Consider the following 25513-nt stretch of genomic DNA (forward strand, 5'->3'; position numbering starts at 1 on the left):
TTCACATAGAAACAATATAAAAAAACACATAGACGATGACACATAAAAGTACACGTGACGTGCAGCAGAAACACGGATTGAAAAAGAAATGCACTGAAAATGAAAAAGTTGTAACTTTTTGTCGACGTGATGTTTTTACTGTGAAGCTCATGAATCTCACGTCACTGATTCTGTTGTTCAGCGACTAAAATGTTTGGAAATCACTGGTTTAGAGGACATTTGTGCTTTTGGTGAAAGAGAAGTTCTGCTGGACTGAAAGATCAGATAGTGACTGATAATTTTATGTTTCCGGTGAAAACAGATTACAGCCATTGTAGGTGGAAAAAAAGGATCCAGAGGACGAGGTCATATTTTGATAAGATTTAAGAAACTAAAGTTAAATTAAACGTTTATTCTCAATCGTCACAATTAACGACATCTCTTCAAAGTCCAGATGTTTAACATACATATGTATCTATCTATTGGGCAGCTTCTTACCTGACCACCAGAGGGCGGGCTCTTCTGTTAAACCAGTGGACTCACCTGCAGTGAAGGGCTGTAAAGTGTGATGCAAACAGCGTCTTGAGTGAGCTGTGAGTCGAGCTGTGACGTTCACGAACGAGTCAAATCTTTTTAACGGCTCTTTGAAATGAACCAGTAACTGAGTGACTGACAGTGCATTATTAGCATAAACCAATGGGCTGTGCCGATTGTTCAGTCAGCCAATGAGGGTCATGTCGGCCAATTCTGTGGTTAAAAAAAGTCTTCTTGCTGACCGGCCCACATTAGGTCAATGTGGTCCACCCATGTTAGCAGAACTTGTAATGAGCGAGTTTTATTCTCCCAGCAGGTGGCGCTCTGCTATGAATCAGATCAGGAAGAGGAAGCTCTCTAAAACCACTCTGTGTGAGGAACATGAGGGTCAGAGGTGAGATGAGGATCTCATGGATCATGTGACTCGTCTCCATGTCACACCTCAGTGTTTTATTTACACATCATGTGTTTGTAGGAGGATCCATCAACAGAGACCAGACTCTGCTGGACCTGGACCTGGACCTGGACCCAGCTGTGTCTCCATGTCGAGTGACTGGTCCATGGATGAACCTTTGTACTTCAAACAAGAACAGAGGTCAGATGATGGAGGGTGGAGGTCTACACAGGTCAACAACTCAAATGATCCACCATGTAGCACCAGAATACACCTAATATTTGAGAATTCAGACCCAGACCCATGCAGACCCAAGACATTCTGGACCCAAGTCCCAAACAGACCCGTCCCCATTTAATCTCAGATCTGGACCCATGAAAAAATAAGAAATGTTGAATAATTGTGGAACAGTCCTGGCTCACGTGCTTGGGTTTGGGTAAAGTGATCTGACTGAAGATGTGGAAGTCTTAAATGTGATAATCAGTGTAGTGTTTGACACCATCTGGGTCACACTCAACCATTTCTGACACAAACCTGTTTTCCTTGTGCCTCCTGATACTGTAGATCATTAATGAGATCAACCACAGCAGATGTTGTATTTACATGTCATGTCCTGTGTTTGTAGGACGATCCATCAACAGGGAGCAGACTCTGCCAGACCTGAACCTGGACCCAGCTGTGTGTCCATGAAGAGTGACTTGTCTATAGATCGTTATATTAACTTCAAGGATGGACAAAAACATAGTGAACTGATGTAAGAATTTCACACATAGTAACACACACTTACATGATCCTCCACCAGGGGGAGCCTGTCTAGTCCAAAACATGTTGAATCCAGAAAAACACTCTTCTTCTCTTTGGTGGACCAATGTTGTTTTTCTGTCTCCACTAAACGTCTTCAGCCTGTCCTCGTCTCTGAATACGTTTCCAGCAGTAAATCTAGTCAGAGTCCGTGATTGGTCAGGGACTCATGGACAAGCCTCTCTGATTGTGTCTTTGAGACTTCACACATAACAAACACTAGAGACTGTCCTTCAGGGACTTTTGTCTTCAACCTGTCAAACTCATGTCATGTGAACTTGGCTGAAGAAGAATCGTAGGTGCAGCACATTGAAAACCTTGTAGAAACAAATGATTGTTTAGTAAATGACACTGAATCTTTTCTCCTCAGAGTTGATCAGCAGAGGACAGAGGTTCTCAGTGGTCAGTCTGTCCAGCAGCATGGAGCAGACCTGGACTCCATATTTAAGGTGTGTAAATGTACAAACATGACACTACTGTTAATACTGAAGCAGAGTCCTGGGGCCTCATGTATAAACCGTGCGTACGCACAAAAAGACGGCGTACGCTTGCTTTCACGCACAGACGGCATGTATAAAAATGTACTTGGCGTGGAAGTTTGCGCATCGCAGCGCAAACTCTCGAGCTGCCGTGAGAATTTGCCGAGAGCTCCGCAAACTCTTGTCAGGTGGAGACGCTGCAATATTAAGCTCTGAAACTTATCACAGTGTTTGAAAATAATATTATTAATGTGTCTACAGTGACAAACATGAATTTTCTGTGACAAACAATACTGATACACCACGTACGTTTGAACATATGTGGATAACATCAGAGAGGACACTGAAGAAGAAACTGATCCTGTGAGCGAACACACACACTACAAACCTGTGTGTGTGTGTGTGTGTGTGTGTGTGTGTGTGTGAGAGAGAGAGGGAGACTCACTTATTTACTTTGAGCAAATTACTGAAATTAATTTTCCACAGATGAATATTTTCTTTATGTAACACAGTGATGTAAACACAGCTGCTGACATGAACACATGAACACACGTCAGTCTATAATGTTTTAAACACAAAATAAAGTTACAGACTCATTTGTTGTAAGAAAACGGGACTTGAACGTTGAGTAGAACATTTTCTTTATCCCATTTTAATCCACACGATAACGAATTAACTACGAAAAAGTTATTCCGCCACCGCTGCGCCTTTCATCGGAAGAGAAAGGCGCAGCATCCACAACACAATCAGTGACAGTAATGAATGGTTACATGGAGTAACTCCGTGAACTCTGTCTGCTTATTTTGTGCGTAATGTGTGTAGATGATGACGTGTGACACTTATAGATTGTTGACATAATCTGTAAATTCAGCTCACATGGATCAGTCATGTCTAAACATACATGTTACACCCAGTGTTGGGCATCTTACTTTAAAAAAGTAATTAGTTATAGTTACAAATTACTTCTCCCAAAAAGTAATTGAGTTGTTAACTCAGTTACCACATTGTAAAATATAATAATAACAAGATATGCTGTATTATATATAGTTTGGCAGCGACAGTATCGGAGGTGATCAGCTTCGCCTCAGTGGACGCTGGCCTGTCCTGATGAAATGATCCGCTGGCTCAGATCATTTGAGGCGAGAAATGAGTCATTTAGAATTCAAAAATGTGGTTTTGAACTAACCCTAACCCTAACCCATAGTCAGAATTATATGATGGTTTTTCTATAATTTGGGCACCCACAGGCTAAAACATAAATCTGAGCCTATGCCTCCGATACTATCGCTGCCAAACTATATATAATACATCATATCTTAATACACAAACCACATTTTTGAATTCTAAATGACTCATTTCTCGCCTCAAATGATCTTAAAACTGCGCTCGGGGACTCAGAAAAATATTTATTTCAGCCATGCCATTTCAGACCAAAGCAATGAATCAGACTCGATCAGCGTTAGCCCCGCCCTCTGACTTCGATGGGCGAGTTTGACAGATAAAATAAATTAATGATCCACTGCAACACGGACCATGAAATCATAAAATGTGTCATTAATTCATTAAATATGTCATTCATTAATTAAATGCGTCTATAATTAATTAAATGTATTTAATGACACGTTGAATTATTTAATGACCCATTTAATGAATGATTTAATGACCCATTTAATGAATGATTTAATGACACATTTAATTAATTAATGACACATTTAATTATTTAATGACACATTTAATTATTTAATGACACCTTTAATTAATGATTTAATGAATGATTTAATGGTGTATTTATGTATTTATTTATTTAATTTTGGCCCTTTTGGTCCTCCATATTTCAGTAGTGCAAATCTCTGTATCTGTATACCATTGCACAATAAACAGGGCACTATCCAACTCTTAAATATTCAGTAAAGTAACAAAATTAAATATTGAAAATAAACAATATTCACACACTTTGCATTCTAAACCAATACACACAAATGCTTCATTAAGTGCGAGTTGCTCGAGGTTGACGTGGACAAACTCCTTCTCCCCGGACATAGTGTGCACGTTACATATACATTCTTTCCTTTTACCTCAGTAAGGGAGAAGTAGTGTCGATATTTCCACTTAAAAAACGCTACGCTTCCCTGACTCGTCACCCCTGCTCTCTCCCGGCAGCTGGTGTGTGGCTGTCAGACAGCCCGACATCGCTGCGCTTCATTCAACCGAATTGTAACACAAGTAACGCGTCACTTTACATTCTCAGTAACGGTAACGGCGTTGCAACGATAGGAAAAGTAATTAATTAGATTACTCTGTTACTGAAAAATAACGCTGTTAGTAACGCCGTTATACTTAAACGCCGTTATTCCCAACACTGGTTACACCAGAAAAAAACATGCACAGGATCAACTATCAATGCACAGCCAGTTTTTTAAGCATCAATATTAATATGAGAGCAGTCGCTGTGACCCTGACATTTCGTTCCTTTGTGTTTATCACTAATTCCAAAACGAAAAACAGACCAAAATAATCTATTTTTACAGATTTATACATCATAAATTGACGAGTTGATCGTGCACTTTCCTTCTTTTTCTTTTATTTCCCTCTTTCTTTGCTGCTGCAGTTCTCCTTTTTCTTCAGGACGAAGGCGTTTTAGAGTCATTTGAAAATTCATTTGTGGGTGGGCGTTGTGTGTTCCTCATTCATCTCCGCTCAGTTTCACCTTTGATGGGATGTATAAAGAAAAGGTGCGCAGGACTTGGCGTACGCACAGTTTTTTAAAGCTGAGATTTTGTTTGCGTACGTACTTTATACATTTTGTGCGTACTCTTTTATACATGAGGCTCCTGGTCCTGACAGTCTGGATGCTGCTCTGTGGACCTGCAGGACTTCACTCTGTAACTGATCATCTGAGGTTAAACTTCACATGTTCTGTTCCAGCTGCTGGAGGAGAACATCATCTGCTTTGTGAAGAACGAGCTGAAGAAGATCCACAAGGTTCTGGATACAGATCACACAGAAGCCTCAGAGAGTCAGAGGGAGGATGAGGAGCAGAGGAGCAGCAGAGAGGCCTTTCTGAAGATCACAGAGGACTTCTTAAGGAGGATGAAGCAGGAGAAGCTAGCTGACAGTAAGAGGACTTTTAATGTGAAAGGAAGAACATCTTATTTTATCAATGATCCACTCACTGATTTATTTTCTTGTGTTCTGTCAGAAATCAGACCTTCAGCTTATCGGTGTGAACTCAAATCAAACCTGAAGAAGAAGTTCCAGTGTTTGTTTGAGGGCGTGGCTAAAGCAGGAAACCCCACCCTTCTGAATGAGATCTTCACAGAGCTTTACATCACAGAGGGAGGGACTGGAGAGGTCAATGAAGAACATGAGGTCAGACAGATTGAAAGAGCTTCCTGGAAACCAGACAGACCAGAAACATCCATCAGACAAGAAGACATCTTTAAAGCCTCAGCTGGAAGAGACAGACTAATCAGAAGAGTGATGACAAAGGGCGTGGCTGGCATTGGGAAAACAGTGTTAACACAGAAGTTCACTCTGGACTGGGCTGAAGACAAAAGCAACCAGGACGTACAGTTCATGTTTCCCTTCACCTTCAGAGAGCTGAATGTGCTGAAAGAGAAGAAGTTCAGTTTGGTGGAACTCATCCATCACTTCTTCACTGAAACCAAAGAAGCAGGAATCTGCAGGTTTGAAGACTTTAAGGTGGTCTTCATCTTTGATGGTCTGGACGAGTGTCGACTTCCTCTGGACTTCCACAACACTGAGATCCTGACTGACGTCACAGCGTCCACCTCAGTGGACGTGCTGCTGACAAACCTCATCAGGGGGAAACTGCTTCCCTCTGCTCGCCTCTGGATAACCACACGACCTGCAGCAGCCAATCAGATCCCACCTGACTGTGTGGACATGGTGACAGAGATCAGAGGGTTCACGGACCCACAGAAGGAGGACTACTTCAGGAAGAGGTTCAGAGATGAGGAGCAGGCCAGGAGGATCATCTCCCACATCCAGACATCACGAAGCCTCCACATCATGTGCCACATCCCAGTCTTCTGCTGGATCACTGCAACAGTTCTGGAGAACATGTTGAAAACCAGAGATGGAGGAGAACTGCCCAAGACCCTGACTGAGATGTACATCCACTTCCTGGTGGTTCAGTCCAAAGTGAAGAGGGTCAAATATGATGGAGGAGCTGAGACAGATCCACACTGGAGTCCAGAGAACAGGAAGATGATTAAGTCTCTGGGGAAACTGGCTTTTGAGCAGCTGCAGAAAGGAAACCTGATCTTCTATGAATCAGACCTGACAGAGTGTGGCATCGATATCACAGCAGCTTCAGTTTACTCAGGAGTCTTCACTCAGATCTTTAAAGAGGAGAGAGGCCTGTACCAGGACAAGGTCTTCTGCTTTGTCCATCTGAGTGTTCAGGAGTTTCTGGCTGCTCTTCATGTTCATCTGACCTTCATCACCTCTGGAACAAATCTGTTGTCAGAACCAACAACGAGCCAGTTGACCAGACCGTTTAGAAAAAAACCTAAACTGAATCAGCTGCACCAGAGTGCTGTGGACGAGGCTTTACTGAGTCCAAATGGACACCTGGACTTGTCCCTCCGCTTCCTCCTGGGTCTTTCACTGGAGACCAATCAGAAGCTCTTAAGAGGTCTACTGACACAAACAGGAAGTGGTTCACAGACCAATCAGGAAACAGTTGAGTACATCAAGAAGAAGATCAGTGAGAATCTGTCAGCAGAGAGAAGCATCAACCTGTTCCACTGTCTGAATGAACTGAACCATCGTTCTCTTGTGGAGGAGATCCAAGAGTCCCTCACATCAGGACGACTGTCCACAAAGACACTGTCTCCTGCTCAGTGGTCAGCTCTGGTCTTCATCTTACTGTCACCAGGAAAAGATCTGGAAGAGTTTGACCTGAAGAAATACTCTGCTTCAGAGGAGGCTCTTCTGAAGCTGATGCCGGTGGTCAAAGCCTCCAACAAAGCTCTGTACGTGGATCAGTATATAAATATTAATAAGACATATTCTATAGAGCACAAGACAAACATGTTTAACCTTTGTTCATCACTGTTTTCTACCTCAGACTGAGTGGCTGTAAACTCTCAGAGAGAAGCTGTGAAGCTCTGTCCTCAGTCCTCAGCTCTGTGTCCTCTCGTCTGAGACACGTGGACCTGAGTAACAACGACCTGCAGGATCCAGTAGTGAAGTTGCTGTGTGATGGACTGAAGAGTCCTCACTGTTCTCTGGAGACTCTCAGGTCAGAACTCTGACTCAGACTCTTTGTTTCTTTAGGTTCTTGTTGATGAAGATGTTTTTTCTGAATCACTGAGTTCATCATATCTTCTTAACTCCAGTCTGTCAGGTTGTCTGGTCTCAGAGGAAGGATGTTCTTCTCTGACCTCAGCTCTGAACTCAAACCCCTCCCATCTGAGAGAACTGGACCTGAGTAACAATGACCTGCAGGATCCAGGAGTGAAGCTGCTGTGTGATGGACTGAAGAGTCCTCACTGTTCTCTGAAGACTCTCAGGTTGGTGCTCAGCTGATTTATATGGACAATTCTACTCTGATTATTATTATAATTTTTTTTTTTATCATTTATTTTTTATTGACATTCAGAAACAGACATTCACATCCGGCAAAACATACATGCATACATTCTCACGTCTGTTGTCTGCTCTAAATGCCTAGACAACAAAAAAAAACAATGAAAAAAGGAAAAACACACAGTAGCAACTATGTACAGGTTAGGGAGTGATCCTTTTCGTATAGTACAGTCATTGGTTTGTAAAAATAAAATCAGGTCTATGGCGTGTGACATATTTGACCCAGTTCCCCCAGTATGAAGCGAATTTCTCCAATTGATGGTTAACAAATGCAGTTATCCTCTCCATTTTATAGATGTCCATTGTAATGTCCATCCATAAGTTTAAAGTTGGGCTCTCCAGTGACAACCATTTCCTGGTTATACCCTTTTTGCAGGCCACCAGCAAGATATTTAGTAGATGTTTATCCCCTTTCAGCCATTCCTCAGGTATGTGTCCAAAAAACATAGCCTTACTCTCGAGGGGTATTTCGCAGGTAAAGATCTCCTGTAGACCATTATGTATCCCTCTCCAGTAGCCCTTAATGACAGGACAGTCCCAGAAAACATGGTAGTGGTCAGCATTTGGATTTCCACAGTTCCTCCAGCAGACAGGGGAATTATCATCATACTGAGACTTCTGAGAAGGTGTAATAAAGTACCTAATCAAGCTTTTCCATCCAAATTCCCTCCACTTCTGTGAGCTGGTACATCTCCATTGATACCTCCAAATTGTTGTCCATTCTTCCTCAGATATATTTATCCCTCCTTCCTTCTCCCATTTTATTTTAATATATGAAGTAGAGTGAGATTTCACATTAGACAGACCCTTATATAAGCATGACACAGTTTTATTAATAGCTTTTGTAAATAATTGAATTAGACATGTGTTTATCTTTGTTAGACTTTTCATCTTTGTATTGACGTAATGCCGTAACTGCAGGTATCTATAAAAGTCTTGTTTTTCTAAAACATGTGTCCTTTTAAGCGTTTCAAAACTGAGTAACTTTCCATCTTTCATTACTCTACATAAGGCTGTTATACCGTTAGCTATCCAGTCCTTAAATCTAGAATCCAATTTATTAGGTCTAAAATCCGAATCATAAGCACACCATTTAAGAGCCAAAATATCATTTTCAAGTTTATGTTCTTTTATAATAATTTTCCATACTTTAAGGGTCCACGCCACCCATGGATTATCAATGTTATTTATGTGGGTTTGCAAGTTATTATCAGCTAAAATTGCCTGTATGGGGATGGAGGGCATTTTTTCCTCAATGCTTTTCCATTGAGCTGTACAGTATATGACGGGTTGCACCAGCATACCACTGCTCTCATCTGCGCTGCAAAATAATAATATCTAAAATAAGGCAAGCCCCATCCTCCCTTTTGTTTAACCAGCTGTAAGGTTTTGAGGCGAACTGCTATATACCTGGATAGCAGTTTGTCCCACTCGTTAAATTGGTTTTGGTTAATCTCTATTGGCAATGTTTGAAATGAATATAAAATTCTTGGCAATATAATCATTTTAATAGAGTCAATTCTTGAACTAAGGCTAAAGAAGGGAATTAAGTTCCATCTTGCTATATCATCCTTTATTTTTTTGATGTATGGGTGAATAGTTATATTCCGATCATTTTGTAAGATCTTTTGGTAGGTTGATGCCTAAGTATTTAAAGGACTCTGTTTGCCATGTCAAGGGGTAGCTACTTTTGATTTCTCTTGGTGGGCAGTAGTTATATGAGAGTATTTGGGTTTTACTCTTGTTGATTTTGTACCCAGATAATTGGCCATATTGTTCAAATGCTTGCATCAATTTAGGCAGAGAGTGAGTTGGTTGCGCAAGATATATCAAAATATCGTCTGCATAACAGGCCAATTTATATTCTGTCCCTTTAATAATGATTCCCTTAATATCTTCTTTTTGTCTGATGTACTGAGCTAGTGGTTCCAAATATAATGCGAAGAGTAGTCGTGACCATGCACAGCCCTGTCTGGTGCCCCTTTCTAGGGTAAAACTATTTGACAAATATCCATTGACCTTGACCCTGGCGGTAGGTTTGTCATATAGTGCCTGTATGGTTTTAATAATTGTATCGTCGAAGCCAATTCTATGCAACACTCTGTAGAGAAAAATCCAGTTAACCGAATCAAAGGCCTTTTCAGCATCTACGCTCATCACAATTGCTTCAGTTTGATTTCTTTGTATATGATCCATAATATGTAGTGTCTTTGATATATTGTCTTGTGTTTGGCGTTGGTGTATGAAACTTGTCTGATCATTATGTATCAGTGTCGGCAGGAATTCTTCTAATCGTTTGGCCATAACAGAAGTAAATCATTTATAGTCCACATTAAGAACAGAGATTGGCCTAAAAGAGCCACACTCCACTTTATCCTTGCCTTCTTTTGGTATGGCTGAAATTATTGCCTCCTTCCAGCTGGGTGGCGTTTGCGCATTTTTTAAAGCCCAATTCAGAGTAGGAAGTAAAACAGGTATTAGTTCTTTTTTAAATTCCTTGTACCACTCTGCCGTGTAGCCATCAGATCCTGGTGATTTGCTTAATTTAAGTCTACCAATTGCAACTTTTAATTCTTCTTCAGTTATATCCGCAGTCATCATTTTATTTTGATTTTCATCGAGAGTGGGTAAATCTAGGGAATTCAGGAAGCTGTCAATTTGGGCCACACTCCCACCTGGGACTTCAGAATATAAGGTTTTGTAAAACACTTCAAAAGCTTCCTGAATTTCATTTAGTTTATTTTTTATCACTTTTGTCCTTGGATCCCTAATTTTATGAATTGTATTTTCGGCTATCCTTTTTTTCAATTTCCATGCCAATACTTTCATAGATTTGGAGCCACTTTCGTATTCTTTCTGTTTCAGAAACATTCCATTTTTCTCGATTTCTTGTGTGGCCAAATTATTAATTTCATTCCTGGTGTGTCTAATTTCTCTCAATGTATTCTGTGCCAAATCTAATTTATGTTTTCCTTCTAGTACCTTTAGCTTGTTTTTTAAATCCTCTAACTTTCTATTCCTATTCTTAAATGACAGTATTGCTATAATTTTCCCTCTCAGAGCAGCCTTCAGAGTATCCCATAACATGGGAGGTGAAACCTCTCCAGTATCATTGAATTCTAAGAAGAGACAAATTTCTGATTTAATTTGTGCCTTAAAAGACAGATCATTCAACAGACTGGAATTCAATTTCCATGTATTATTTTTTGATCGCAGGCCAAAATCAGCGGATAAGTATACTGGTGCATGGTCACTTAGATCTATTGTCCCGATTCCACAAGTATGTATTTTATCTTTATCCTTCCCAAATGTTATGAAATAATCTATTCTTGTATAGAGAGAGTGAGGAGCAGAGTAGTAAGTGTAATCCCTTCTGTTAGGGAAAAAATCTCGCCATATATCAATCAAGCCCACCTCCTCAAATAGTGTGTTTACTTTCTTATATAAGGACTTCCTATCCTGGGTTTTTCCACAAGATGAGTCCAACTTTGGCTGCAGATGTATATTTAGATCCCCTCCACAGATCAAGAGGCCTTCTGTTTCAGTTACCATGATATTGGTTATTTTTTGGAAGAAACTAATGTCACTCCCTGGGGGTGCATAGACATTCAGTAAGGTAATTGGATTCCCATCTATCTTACCCCTTACTTAAAATAAACGTGCCCTCTTTATCACCCATTTCGAATACTTTTTCAAAATGTAATTTGTTTGAAATGAGAATAGCAACTCCTCTTCTCTGCCCTGATTTGTATGAAGAAAAAAACAGATTTGTAAAGCCCCTTTTCTTTAGCTTTATATGCTCCTTGTCTGTCAAATGGGTCTCTTGTAAATAAACCACATGGGCTTGTTCTGTTCTCACTTTAGATAGGATTTTACTACGTTTAACTGGATTCAACAGCCCATTGACATTAAAGGAAATGAATTTTAATTTGTCACTAGCCATACTTATTTACTTGTAAGTGTACCAACAAACTTAACAAGATGAAAATTGAAAGATCTGCTCCCTGAACAAATAACAACACCAAACATAAGCAAGAAATAGAAAAAAGGACAAACAAAAAGAGTGATCCCAAGGCCGGGGTCTCTAAGAAAAGACCCTGGCCTGAGCTAGATAAAATATCTAGCTGTGAGGGAAAGCCTCTCCCACCTGTGGGCTGAGGGCCCCCACCATGGCGCTCTAAAAAAGAAAAGAAAAGGTCTCTGTTCATTCCACAGAAAATGTGTCCTTATACAGCAACCCTCGCCTGTATGTGGGTCAATGACATATAAGGTTTTTTAACAGGTAAATTTAAAAATATAACTATGAATTTCTATTGCAATTGGTCAAAGCTTTACAATGTCATGTGTACATGCATACATGTTAAAATCTTGAATTACGATATTTTGGTGGTTTTTCACGTAAATTAATTGGTCGTTACCCTCCAAAATGTCATGTGGTGCGACCATCAATCATCTTAAAAATGTATTTATTTAATCAACATATTTACCCTTTTTTCACAAGTTCTTAGTAAAATGATGTGTCTAGAAACTAATTATTTGGATTTCTGTTGAATTGTCATACATACTGATATAATCCTCATTCCTCTAAAGTCATGGTCACCGTTTTGCATGTAGTTTGCGTGCTAATTTTTCCTGTAAAATGCATAAAAATAATGAAAATGTAAACAAAATCCCACTAACTTCATCTTACCCCATCAGTGAATAAGTTTCTGCCACAGAAAGAAGGTATCACTTTTTTTATTTTGCTACAGTTATTGCTATTAATGGTCGCGCCACATGATGGGTGGTCGCACCAAATGATGAAACCAGCTTAAATCTCTTACAAATCAATAGAATAAGAGACAATCATTTGTTTAAAACAGATTTTATTAATTTAAATATTGAAGACAAACATCTCTTTTCAACACTTTTCATTTCATTTTGGTTAACACATTAACTTTCATTGCCATTCTTTTACAAACACTGTGTTGAAGTGAACCGTACATTCATGTATATTTTTGTAAACATTTCACAAATCAGTAAGGAACAAGATACATTAAACTTGAAGACATCTAACTATTCATACCATCATCCTCATTCTTATATGAATGTTGGAGATATGGTTTAGGTATTTCCTTAACCCCAGGAACTTTTAAACTTTTTCCAGTCTTGGCTTCTCAATTTAGAACAGCGAGAAATTGTTGGCACAGGTTCAGAGATGACTGCTATGACATCTTTCTTATAGTAGAATATGGCATCTGGAGCTTTTATTCACGTGAATAAGTTCTTACTCCCTGACTGTAAAACCTTCCAGCAGGCAAAACTGTAACTCTTTTTATCTATTTATTGTTATAGTTGGTATCAAAGCACTGTTGTCATCAAAATGCATCATCAAAGCTCTTTTGTTATATGTTAACCTTCGTATGTGTCTTTGTTAAACTACTGATCAACAGGATCTGTACGCATAGCATTGACCCTGATATCTTCTCCCACAACCTCAAGAACCTGGCCTACTTATGGAAGTTCATCGTATGTTACAATCACAAAACATAAACCCTGATCACTTTCCCCCTTCTGTGACTGTGAGGTTGAGGCCTCCTCCATGTTGGATGTGGTGTTCCGCATGTCAACTTTTACAGGCTGGTAACATGAGCATATTTTCATTTTGGCATGTTTGCAAAAGCACGATACCTCCCTACATAAGGAATCTTTCCCTGCTGCTTTCTTCTCTGGTAGCTGAAACAAATTTAGTATTGTGTCAAGCTACAGTGTATACAGTTTGGCTTTTTTCAGATACAGCAGACTGACATTTCAATTAAAATGTGTATTATATTTTAAATTCCCTCCACACAATATAACTTCATGTAATTCAAGTTGCTTTTTAATACAAAGTTTTTTTTAGCTTTTACATAAACCCTTACTGTTCTCCTTGCAAGGTACCCAGGGTCAGAGTTCACACGCTGCCTGTGGCGCACGGTCTTCACTGCTTGAGAGCGGCATCTAATGAAATGGATTTTTTTTTTTAAACTTTAGAAAGACATAATGGCAACATGACATGTTACAAATATTTGTTCTTTATTTTTTTTTTCCAATGTTATCAATAAGGATTTAACATAAAGCATTGCTTCTGAATTGTATGAAAAATTAAGAAAAAGCACAATTTTATCTTTTAAATAAAATAACAATTTACTACCTTTTAAATATATAAACCATCAAAATGATATTAAAACACAAAACTTCCTTTAAAATAAGTCTACAACTCATTGAAAGCTAGCTGCAATGGTCGCACCACATGATATTTGGTCGCACCACAAGATATTTGGTCGCACCACAAGATATTTGGTCGCACCACATGATATTTTCATATTCAATCAACATTTACAGGCATAGCATTGGACACCTAAACAAAAGTTGGTATCAAATTATGAATTTGTAAAAATAAATCAATATTTATTGTGTTTTTGAGATCATACCACATGACATCCATATTTGGAAACTATCTACCAGCCATTTTAAAAGCAGTTATTTTAAAAGATGAGAGAGAGTTACAAACCTGCTAAGTGATTCTGTGGGTCCTCTGCAAAGTTGTTTGTGATGTAACTTCCTGTCTTGGGGTGGCTTTGAAAATGAAAGTTCCAAAATGGTGGTTTCTTCATGGTCGCACCACATGATATTTCATAAAATGGACATACTCGGACAAAGTTTACTTAATAAACGTAAATAAGAGGGAAATGTCATTACAAGATCACTGTAATTTCACATGAGGTTACAAAATACTTTAGAATTTATGCCACATAGGGCAGAAAATACATTTGAATAGATTAAGATTCATTTTAAATAAATGTCCAAAACTGGATTCATGACTGGACGGTCACACCACATGATATTTTTACACTTTCCGTAGCAATACAAATGAAATTTCTAATGATTTTTGAATATATTTTTCTCGAATATATTTTTAACAAGAAAAAATGCAGTTGGACAGTATAATTAGCCGTCATGTCATTGACCCATAAATATTCTCATCATGTGGTGAATATAGCACGTTCTGTTTAGCTTTCCAACTCTTCAAAAATCAGTCAAAGCTTATACTTCTTCTGGAGAGGATGGGGACTGCCTTCTGAAAGCTCGCAGTTTCTCCTTGATACCCTTCTCTCACTCCTCACCTGTCCCTGATTATTTTTTTAATTACATATGTGAATAGATTTTCTTGAACTCCTCCTCAGAATGAGTGGCTGTAACGTCTCAGAGAGAAGCTGTGAAGCTCTGTCCTCAGTCCTCAGCTCTGTGTCCTCTTGTCTGAGACACGTGGACCTGAGTAACAACGACCTGCAGGATCCAGGAGTGAAGCTGCTGTGTGATGGACTGAAGAGTCCTCACTGTTCTCTGGAGACTCTCAGGTCAGAACTCTGACTCAGACTCTTTCCTTCTTTAGGTTCTTGTTGATGCAGATGTTTTCTTCTGAATCACTGAGTTCATCATATCTTCTTAACTCCAGTCTGTCAGGTTGTCTGGTCTCAGAGGAAGGATGTTCTTCTCTGACCTCAGCTCTGAACTCCAACCCCTCCCATCTGAGAGAACTGGACCTGAGCTACAATCATCCAGGAGACTCAGGAGAGAAGCTGCTGTCTGCTGGACTGAAGAGTCCTAACTGGAGACTGGACACGCTCAGGTATTCTCCTCTTCCTCCTCCTCTTCCTCTTCATGTTCATCAGCAGTATTCAAACTTGTCAGCAGGTTCAGGTTGAAGATGTCCTGTTATTATGTTTTCCTCTGTCAGTGAGTATAACCAAACATTAGTGACACTTTTTAAACACCTCGTGAGAACGAGTGAATGTCACGTAGTTCAGCCTGAGAAACGACCAGAACCATGAACTGGACAGATCATCTGCACAGAGTAGCAGCATCATGTGAGAAGTCCTGGTACTGGGTACAGAACAGTCCTGGTCCACTTCAAACAGTCTACGGTCAAACTAAAGTAAAGATGTCTTTATTCTGTGGTGTTTGTAGTGAGTTGTGTACGAGATGTTCGTCATCTAACAGCAACAATCAAGTTGTTCTTCATTCTTCATTCAACGGTGAAAACACACAAGTTTTGGAAGCAGCAGTAACAGCGACGAGCCGCCGCAGCAGCAGCTGCATAAGTAGCCATGTGTTTCCTCTGTGACGCGCAGCTGAAAAAACCATGAAAGCACTGGAAACTAGGTATCGATTCAAGCAAGCGATCAAACAACCGTAATTCAAATACAAAGTTTATGGTTTTTAGACCCACAATACTGCGATTTGAAATACTGTAAAAAATACAAATGTAATCCCTCTATTTTATCTATTTTCTTTGTTTACTTGGTTTGTGCTGGGCCAACTTGTTGCTGGTTTACTCGTGGTGGGTTTCAAATGTATAAACAGAAGTTGTCTTCTGTGTTGTCCACGTGGTGGCGCTGTTGAGTAAATGCGTAGCCTCCTGAAACTGTGGTCTCTGGTTCTGCAGACACCGGCCGTTTCTCAATATCCATACTTGTGCGTACTTGTGCGTACTTGCGTACTCCGGTACTGTTCAAGTGCTGTTCCAATTCTCAAGTAAGCGAACAGCGAGGACCCGGAAGTATTCTCGCTCCGCCCATTTTTACCAGGTATGCATCGGAGGTGACTTGAGCGTACTTGGGATGGCCATGTATCCCAGAATACTGAAGTCTATGAACTAAGAAGAACACATTAACACAGCTAAAGTTTATTACTTAAATGTATTGATGATTGACATTAATAAGTAAACATGAGACAAGAGGGTCTCTTGGACACATGACAAGTCAGACCATACGTTTTACAATAGGCATCCTGTATAGGACAGGAAACTTGAGGGTCTGTTTTGAATATGGTTAGTTAGGAAATATAGATGTCTCTTGTTTGACTAAATGGTGATATTGTCCAATTTAAAGATCATGGGACAGTATGGTATATCCGGACCCAACTTGTTCTTCAAGTTGTTGCATTATGGAAACAGGAGAAAGGCGGGGGTCGAAACATGTGATGCCTGCAAATAAGAATGCTAGAAAATCTATATAAGGTTAGTTTTGCTTTTCTGAGGCAGAATTGTTCGGAGATTCGGCAAGAACACATTCTCCCGAGCTGCTGCAGAGCTTGGTTCTGACGCCTGACTTGTGACTAAATAAAATCCCTTTGTTCGGTACAAGTCCTGTGTCAGTGGGGTCTTTTCCTGCATCATCAACTCATCACCTATCGTTCATAAGAAGAAGGAAGCCTGACAAAAACGACATTACATTTGGGCGGAGCATAGCAGCAGATAATAGAAATAGAAATCTGAAATAAATATTTTTCTTTGTCCCGGAACAAAGTTTTAACATCATTTGAGGCGAGAAATGAGTCATTTAGAAATCAAACATGTGGTTTGTGTATGAAGATATGACGTATTTATAGTTTGGCAGCGACGTTTGTCGGAGGTGATAAGCTCCGCCTCTGCGGACGCTCGGCGCTCACTGTGCCCGGCACAGAGCAGCGTGACCTCGGCCTGTCCTGATGAAATGATCCGCTGGCTCAGACGTCGCTGTCATTAGATGCTCGGTGTGATCCATAGATTTGTTGTTGACGTGTTGTTTTGTTTTTAATGGAAAAGTTTTGACCTGACAGTTTAAAAGTTTGTATATTGTTAATGTTTTTTTTATTTTAACTTTGAATGTTAGATTTATATTAAAGTCATTGTATCTGTATTTAAATATAATATGTAAATATTAGATATGTAGAGTAGTATATATTTGTACAAGTCATATGTATATATACTACTCTACAATGCTGTAATATATCTATTTTCCACATTGTATAATTTGTATTGTATTTTTTAATAGAAATAAATTAATAAATGAAGTTAAATATTTAAAATGTAAAAATAATAACAACATATATATGCATTTATTAAAAGTATTTCATATGTTCATTTATCAACACCGTAGGTGGCGCTAATGAGGCTGCAGCACTGCAGCACTACAGCAGCACTACAGCAGCACTACAGCAGAACAATACATACATACTTGCATACAATACAGAGTATTGAGAAACAACCACATACTTGTGTACTCCCGTACTTGGCAAGTATATACTCCCGGTGTACTTCTCAAGTATATACTTCCCAAGTAAGCAAGTACATACTTGCTTACTTGAGTATTGAGAAACAGCCACCGTCTTCTCTTTGAAACACACCTGTCCTTGTAGTTCATCATTGTGTCCACCAGAGTGCGTCATTAAGACAACAGTTTGGACTCATGTTGGACAGAAACTCATTCAGACTGTTTCTTCCTCCAGGATGGACCATGCTGGAGAGCAGAGGTTAAAACCTGGTCCCAGGAAGTGTAAGTATGGATTTACATGAAATAACAACATATCAGCTGATCATCAATAAACTGCAGCTGTGTCTCGTTGTCTTCATCAGATTCATGTGAACTGGAACTGGACACAAACACAATGCACAGAAACCTCAAACTGTCTGACGACAACAGGAAAGTGACCCGTGTGACAGAAGATCAGTCGTATCCTGATCATCCAGACAGATTTGAGTCCTGGTTTCAGCTGCTGTGTAGACCTGGTCTGACTGGTCGCTGTTACTGGGAGGTCGAGTGGAGAGGAAGAGTTTATATATCACTGAGTTACAGAGGAATCAAGAGGAAAGGCAACAGTTCTGACTGTTGGTTTGGATGTAATGATCAGTCCTGGAGTCTGAGCTGCTCTGATGTTCATCGTAACTCTGTCTGTCACTGTGGGACAGAAACACCCATCATGTCCTCTGTCTCTCACAGAGTATCAGTGTATGTGGACTGTCCTGCTGGGACTCTGTCCTTCTACAGCGTCTCCTCTGACTCACTGATCCACCTCCACACCTTCAGGACCACATTCACTGAACCGGTTTATCCTGGGTTCAATGTCTGTCCTGGTTCCTCAGTGTCTCTGTGTCCTCTGTAGGACATGAAGAGACAGCAGGTTCAGTGGTGGACGAGGTCAAAGCTCGTCTCAGTCATTCTTTGTTGAAACCATCAATGAAAAAAGACTTAAAAAAATCAACATGTCTGTCATTAACTGAGCCGCCGTCCTGCGCTGTGAGCGCCCCCTGCTGCTGAGAACCAGCCTGAAACACACAGGTTCACACACACTGAGATAAAAATAACAAAAAGTGAATGTTTGAAAGTGAAATTAAAAGATACAGAAAGTAAAATCAATTAAAAATGAATAAATGCTTTATATAAAATAAAAAGAAAGAAGTCAAAATAATATAAAATAAAATTAAAGGTTTTCAATCCAATAGAAAACAAAGTAAATAAAGATGTTAAGAGTTTGACTCTTTGTCTGAAGAACATCATCTTCTCACTGATGAGCCTTTCTGTCCCATCATGCACTGCTTCTCCTCCTCTTCATGCTGCCTGACAACAGCGCCCCCTGCTGCGTGTGAGCAGAACAACACTCAGAGTTACGCACACACACACACACACACGGAAAATGAACCACACATGAGCAGATTATGCCATGAATGAGGAAGTGTGGTTTCTGCTGTGATGCAGGTGAAACTGAGTGTGCGTGACCTCAGGATGACCTCTGTCCTCCTGCTGCTCTGTGAACGACAGCGAAGAACGTGTCCACAGTGACAGGAAACTCATGACACTCAGAGGGTTTTTGCACTTTCCAAACATCATCAGTGTCTGTGGTTTCTGTTTCTGTGGCTTAATGAAGAATGACATTTTCAACATCAATAAAAACCACATCATATCACTTTAATCTACTTTGTTGTGTTGATGACGAGGTACTGACACCTAATACAATCTATGTCAGATTAAGTCTACGCTCTTTTAGGTCATAGATTGTCGTTTTTGTCAGGCTTCCTTCTTCTTACGAATGATAGGTGATGAGTTGATGATGCAGGAAAAGACCCCACTGACACAGGACTTGTACTGAACAAAGGGATTTTATTTAGTTACAAGTCAGGCGTCAGAACCAAGCCGCCACTGCAGCTTGGGAGAATGTGCTCCTGCCGAATCTCCGAACAATTCTGCCTCAGAAAAGCAAAAACCAACACTATATAGATTCTCTAACACTCCTATTTGCAGGCATCACATGTTTTGACCCCCGCCTTTCTCCTTTTTCTATATTACAACAACTTGGAAAACAAGTTGGGTCCAGATATACCATACTGTCCCATGATCTTTAAATTGGACAATATCACCATTTAGTCAAACAAGAGACATCTATATTTCCTAACTAACCATATCCAAGACAGACCCTCAAGGTTCCTGTCCTATACAGGATGCCTATTGTACAACGTATGGTCTGACTTGTCATGTGTCCAAGAGACCCTCTTGTCTCATGTTTACTTATTAATGTCAATCATCAATACATTTAAGTATTAAACATTAGCTGTGTTAATGTGTTCTTCTTAGTTCATATACTTCATTCCCCCCTTCGGGACTCCGTAGAGTCTCGAAAACGCAGAATAATTAACACAACTATGTTGCTTAGTTGCATTGACATAATAACGCTTGCCTGCTTGCTTCAACAAAATTCCCTTCATTCAGTCTTTTATCTAACTTGAGAAACAGTTTGAAACTTCAATTTTAGGATCAGCTAATTGAGTAATTTTCTATTTGATGTCCTATTCGCACATTATTTCAACTATTTTAGACTAGGTAAACTAATCATCTACCTTACTTAAATCAAATTCGGCTACACTTAGCCACATCCGTCGATCTCCTTCCAGCCACACTTCTTTAAAACAAATACTCTTTAAGTGTAGGTGTAAGGGAACCTAGGATCAGCTGTTATCTCCCAATCAGAAAAACCACCCCTCCTAAAAGGTGGGAAAAAGACTAGGAGACCTTTTCCAATATAAAATTGGAGAAACTCCCATCCTTGAGCCAATCAGGAAAAGAAGTCTCCATTGAAATTTAACAATTACCATCTATATTCTGATTTTATGACCCTTTGCCAATTGGTCATATAATTCACATTTTCTCTATCGATGTTATCAAACAGTAATATTGATGTACAACAAAAAGATTTCAAACATCTATATCAGTGTCAGAGATTATATCACAAAAACAAAATTCAGGTTTCTGTATGTAAACCATTCACAATCATATCATTCCATGTGTTATTTGAACTTCAAACTTCAGTAGTGTTGCCTCCTAATACAATGTAATATAATGTAATGTCCAGAGTACGTTGAATCAGTGTATCCATACTGTCGTGTTCAGAGCTTGCTGCTGTTTTGAGCCGTTGGTCCCTTGTACTTGAAGATGTTTCCTGAAAAAAACATTCAAACCAGTTTGTTCGATTGACACAACGGCATGCTTCTTTAGCCTGGATTGCTGATGATGTTGGTCTCATCGCAGTACAGGATTCTTCTTTCACTGGCTCATTCCGCTTCTCTTTGGACCCTCTTCTGGTGCATGAGTTCACAGACAGCATGAGTCAACTTCCTTGTCTTGAGCCAGGAAACCACCATCTTTTCTGAAAGTAAACAGATCTACAGACAAGACTATGGAGGGCAGTCAGCTAATGTGGGTTATTTGATAAAAACAATGCAATTGTGGGTCCTTCCAGCAGCAGTATTAGCATAGGTCGACCTGTTAGCATTTCATGCAGCATTAGCACTGGTGTGAATTAGCATGCAGTGACTCAACATACGTTCAATTCAGTGTAGGGTTAGTACACATTTCATTTAACTTAGTTGTCAACATTGCATCAATTCTCTTTAACCAAACCTTGACTTTGAATATGATATGATAGATACTTTCACATGTTGTTGGTTTCTTAGTTACCTTCAGGATATTTAATACATGTCAACACAAATACTGACTCAGAAACAATCCATCCATTTTCACTGCTCCATCCTCCATGTGAGGATCGCAGAGGTGCTGTCCTAATCTGAGCTGACATAGGGCGATAGGTACACAATGGACAGTCAGTCCATCGCAGTGTCACATATAGACAAACAACCACTCACTCTCATACTCACACCTATAGTCAATTTAGAGCATCCAATCTACCTAATCCCCAACTCGGAGATTAAATTTAGTTTAAATAATATTCAGTTCAAATCCAATATTCAATTCAAATCAAAAACATTTTTCATCAGTTTTTTCTTTCTGCTCCAAGGTTGTCAGACGGTACTATAATCCAATGACCAAAACGGTTTAGCACTATCACTATGTATTGTTTTATTGTTTCTAATGCCTACAGGGTTCATAATTAAATCCATCTAGGAATGATACTACTTTTCATACAAAGCTTACAAATGTATTATTTTCCATGCACAAATTTCTATTACAAATGTATATAATTTTGTTTCATTATCTCAAATGCAAATTCATTCTTATAACTTCCTTTTAATTTATTTTTCCAAAACTGTTTCAAAAATGTATTTCCATTATTCCCCCCTCGCACAGACTTTAACTGTGCGAGTCCTAAACTAGATTAATCAATGACAAGTCACATTGAACTTAATTCCAATCCGCTAACATCTCGTTACATCATGTTACTTTAAACATAGTGTCGTGCAGGGAAACAACATACATATTGCAATGGGAGTTAACACTTCAAACAATTGCTCTTTTGAGATCAAATAATCTTTTATCATTGATTTATAGTCTTCATTGCTAACTCACCACTTTCCTTAATCAATAAATGTTCACATTTGATTGTCTAATAGTCTAATAATAGACATAAGCTTGTTTACAACACATTTCTTCCCAATTGATTAATGGAACTTTAGGCAGAAGCCAAATTTGGCATCTTGGTCGTCACTTTTCAAGTTCCCCCCTTGTAAAAATATTCTCCCTTTAAATTTACTGAATTCACACCTTCACTTTGACCAGGCTGAGCTCCACAACCACGTTCCACACAATCAGGGTCAGCTTGTGAACTTGTGCAGTGTTTCACAATGTGTCCAGTTTCACCACATCCACAGCACACATCTGGTGTGGCAACATCATTTAAGTCATTGTTCATTGCTGTAAGTGACCTCGTCAACGTCACTGTCCATCACTGGAACTTGTGTCTTCTTGTCATGGTCTTTTCAACACCCAAAGCTGTATCTGTGCCAGCTTTCTTGTCATGGTCTCAATTCCCATCTCAAGGATATGTTCACTTTTCAACGCCTCTTGGTCTGTTGTAGTGGGAGATTCACACAGTAAGGCTCTCCACATCATCTGTTGACAAGCGTTGAATTTAGTCTCATCTGCCTTGGGATTCACCATCCATTTCGGAATTTGGAATGCAGTAGATTCTCCACTGCTGCTGTTCCAAGACCTGGAGTCTCAAAATGCCAAGCTTTTCTTTCACTATTTTCTCCTCATAAGTTCTCATTCACTCACTAGCCCCTTCATGAATGTCTGGCAGTCTGGACGTCAGCCTCCCAAGGTCAAGTGTGTTATACATTACGACCCTCAGTGCCTTTAATCAAAATAGGATATTGACCCCAAGAAAGTCTATATGGTGGGTGCATGTTGGGTCTATATTTTAGATCATATCCTGGCTTTGAATGTAATTTCTTGCTGCAGCTTTCCCTGTTTGTTGGCCTGCAGTTTCCCAATTTATCTATCTACCTAGCCTTTCTCTGTAAAATGTCATCCCGTGCTGTATAGCAATTTAGCATTTCTGTGTTTGGCCTTTTAGCATCACTGCAAAGATTTGGAATCAAACATTGTGACCTGTCACTTCTAGAGTTGAAGCAATCTGTTATTTCAGAATAGCATGTAGGACAATCAACAAGTTAAGGTGATTTAAGCTCTGTCTTTAAATCTAAATCTCCATTAATATCGATGAACCCTATAAGTGATTGATACAGCCCTGCAGTCTTCAACAAGCTCTTCTGATTTTCTCCGTTTTGTTTTAATTTATTCATTCATTTATTTATTTATTTATTTTTTGTACATCCATCACTATTCTCATATCATTTCTGTATTGTTGGCCCTCTGTCTTGAAGAAACCTATTATTACTAATTCTAGTCATCTTTTCTTTTGTTGTTTTCTACATTTGGCCTATGTTTGCTGATCTCTAATTCGGACTGTCATGTTCCCACACACATTTAAATCAAACATTCCTCTTTTTGACCAGGCATTCTAATCCTGTATCTCTGTTTTCCCATTTCACTGACATCTTTTGAATGCTTTTCATAAGGTCAGGATGCTTACTCCCCACACCAATGTCTGATGTCATATACATTGTTAATTTTTTCCAATATTTTAATATAAATCTTGAGATTTGTTACTTTGAACTTTTATTCATTATATTTTTCAATTTTAATGCTACAGCAAAATGCAATCAATTTCAGAAACAGCCTAAATATCTGAATTCATCTACCAAATTTCAAATTTCTTTAGCCAAATCTAATTAGTAACTATCCACTTTTGAATTGTATGTGTGCAGTTTACATACAGTGGCTTTAATCCTGTTTCCTCCTACTCAGAGGAACCGGGGGAGGTGACTGCATGTCAGAGAAAAAGATGATAAGGTTACATAGATAGCCCCACCTACTTCACACGGACTTCTCCTGTCTCATTTCTATCTCAGACAGCGAGGAGAACACTGCTCCAGGCCACGCCAAAAATCACAGAAATTGTAACTTTACATTAATTTTCCAGTTGCTTTTTGCACCACTTTTCATCACTAAAACTTGAGTCACTAAACAGTGAGACACTATTCATTTATCTTTCAATTGTATTCCAATCAGTTAATTACCATTGTATGTATCTTAACTTTACCAATAAAATTAATAAATGTCAACACCATCATAAACACCTTGAAGCAGAACACCATTTCCAGATTAGTACATTTGACTTTGTACTTTTTCATTCAAACATTGAAATTCAGATGACAAGGTTCAGTTGTAACATAGATGAGTTTGATTGGCAACACATTCTGGACAACTTTCAACACAAACACATACTCTTCCAAACACTCTTCACATGACACACAGAGACACACACACAGAACAGACTCTTATGTTTACACAGTTTTTAGTAGGTCAGTCCACTATACCTATATTAAATGTATGTATGTTTGTATGTTTTCAGGAGATATTCAATTTGGGCAGTGCTTGTGTTTACTTAAGGCCTGAGAAGAAACAGAGCGTCCCCCATTTCCTCTCTGCCATGGGATCCCTGAAGAGAACACAGCGTCCTATGTCTCTCCTTATGACTTCTGATATCTCCTGAGCCTAATTCATGTGTCAAAATGTTGCTTCATACAGTCAAATACACTCTTAAAGAAGTCTATGAAGACATAAATGATTATTGATCACCCAGATTATTTCAGCCCTATAATGACTGGAATATACATGTTACAGATTTATGTGTTAGTTAATGACCACTTCAGTAATGTTCTAATCACATCAACCACATCCACACCACATCAACCACATTATGAGATAAAAACCATTTCTAATGAAACATATTCATCTTAAATACATGATTTCCCATGTATTTATTTAACTGTTTGCTCCAGGAAGGTGTGTTCCAGAGCAGATTTCACTGTTCATGAAATAAACCATTCACATACATGTACCCAACATCTCACAGACGATAACAGAATCCAAAAGCGCTTCGTATAATTTATCAGCTGGGGCTGTTAAAAGCACTTCTTGAATAGCTCAAACAAACAATAGCCCATTCATTCTTTCACATTCACACTCCAATAAAACATACAACCACTTAGAACAAACTAACCTTTTTTTTTTTT

The 25513-nt window shown here is 39.1% G+C and overlaps 1 protein-coding gene across 1 annotated transcript; it reads left to right on the forward strand.

The window, feature by feature from the left end:
- Positions 1-1541: 1541 nt before the first annotated feature.
- LOC131443317 (NACHT, LRR and PYD domains-containing protein 3-like) lies at positions 1542-18860 on the forward strand. Its single transcript, XM_058612839.1, has 10 exons — positions 1542-1661; positions 2079-2157; positions 5113-5302; positions 5387-7187; positions 7283-7456; positions 7554-7719; positions 15010-15182; positions 15281-15454; positions 18094-18140; positions 18221-18860. The coding sequence occupies exons 1-10, from the start codon at positions 1594-1596 to the stop codon at positions 18745-18747; spliced, it is 3399 nt and encodes a 1132-aa protein (XP_058468822.1). The 5' UTR covers positions 1542-1593; the 3' UTR covers positions 18748-18860.
- The last annotated feature ends 6653 nt before the right edge of the window (positions 18861-25513 follow it).

This window comes from Solea solea, chromosome 17 (assembly GCF_958295425.1).
Source record: "Solea solea chromosome 17, fSolSol10.1, whole genome shotgun sequence".
Classification (NCBI taxonomy): domain Eukaryota; kingdom Metazoa; phylum Chordata; class Actinopteri; order Pleuronectiformes; family Soleidae; genus Solea; species Solea solea.

Bases quoted from the DNA above. Each gene is read 5' to 3' on its own strand.
- LOC131443317 (XM_058612839.1), top strand. From the start codon at position 1,594: ATGAAGAGTGACTTGTCTATAGATCGTTATATTAACTTCAAGGATGGA. The intron at 5,303-5,386 runs GTAAGAGGACTT...GTGTTCTGTCAG, and splicing joins GCAGGAGAAGCTAGCTGACA to AAATCAGACCTTCAGCTTAT. The intron at 18,141-18,220 runs GTAAGTATGGAT...TGTCTTCATCAG, and splicing joins AAAACCTGGTCCCAGGAAGT to ATTCATGTGAACTGGAACTG.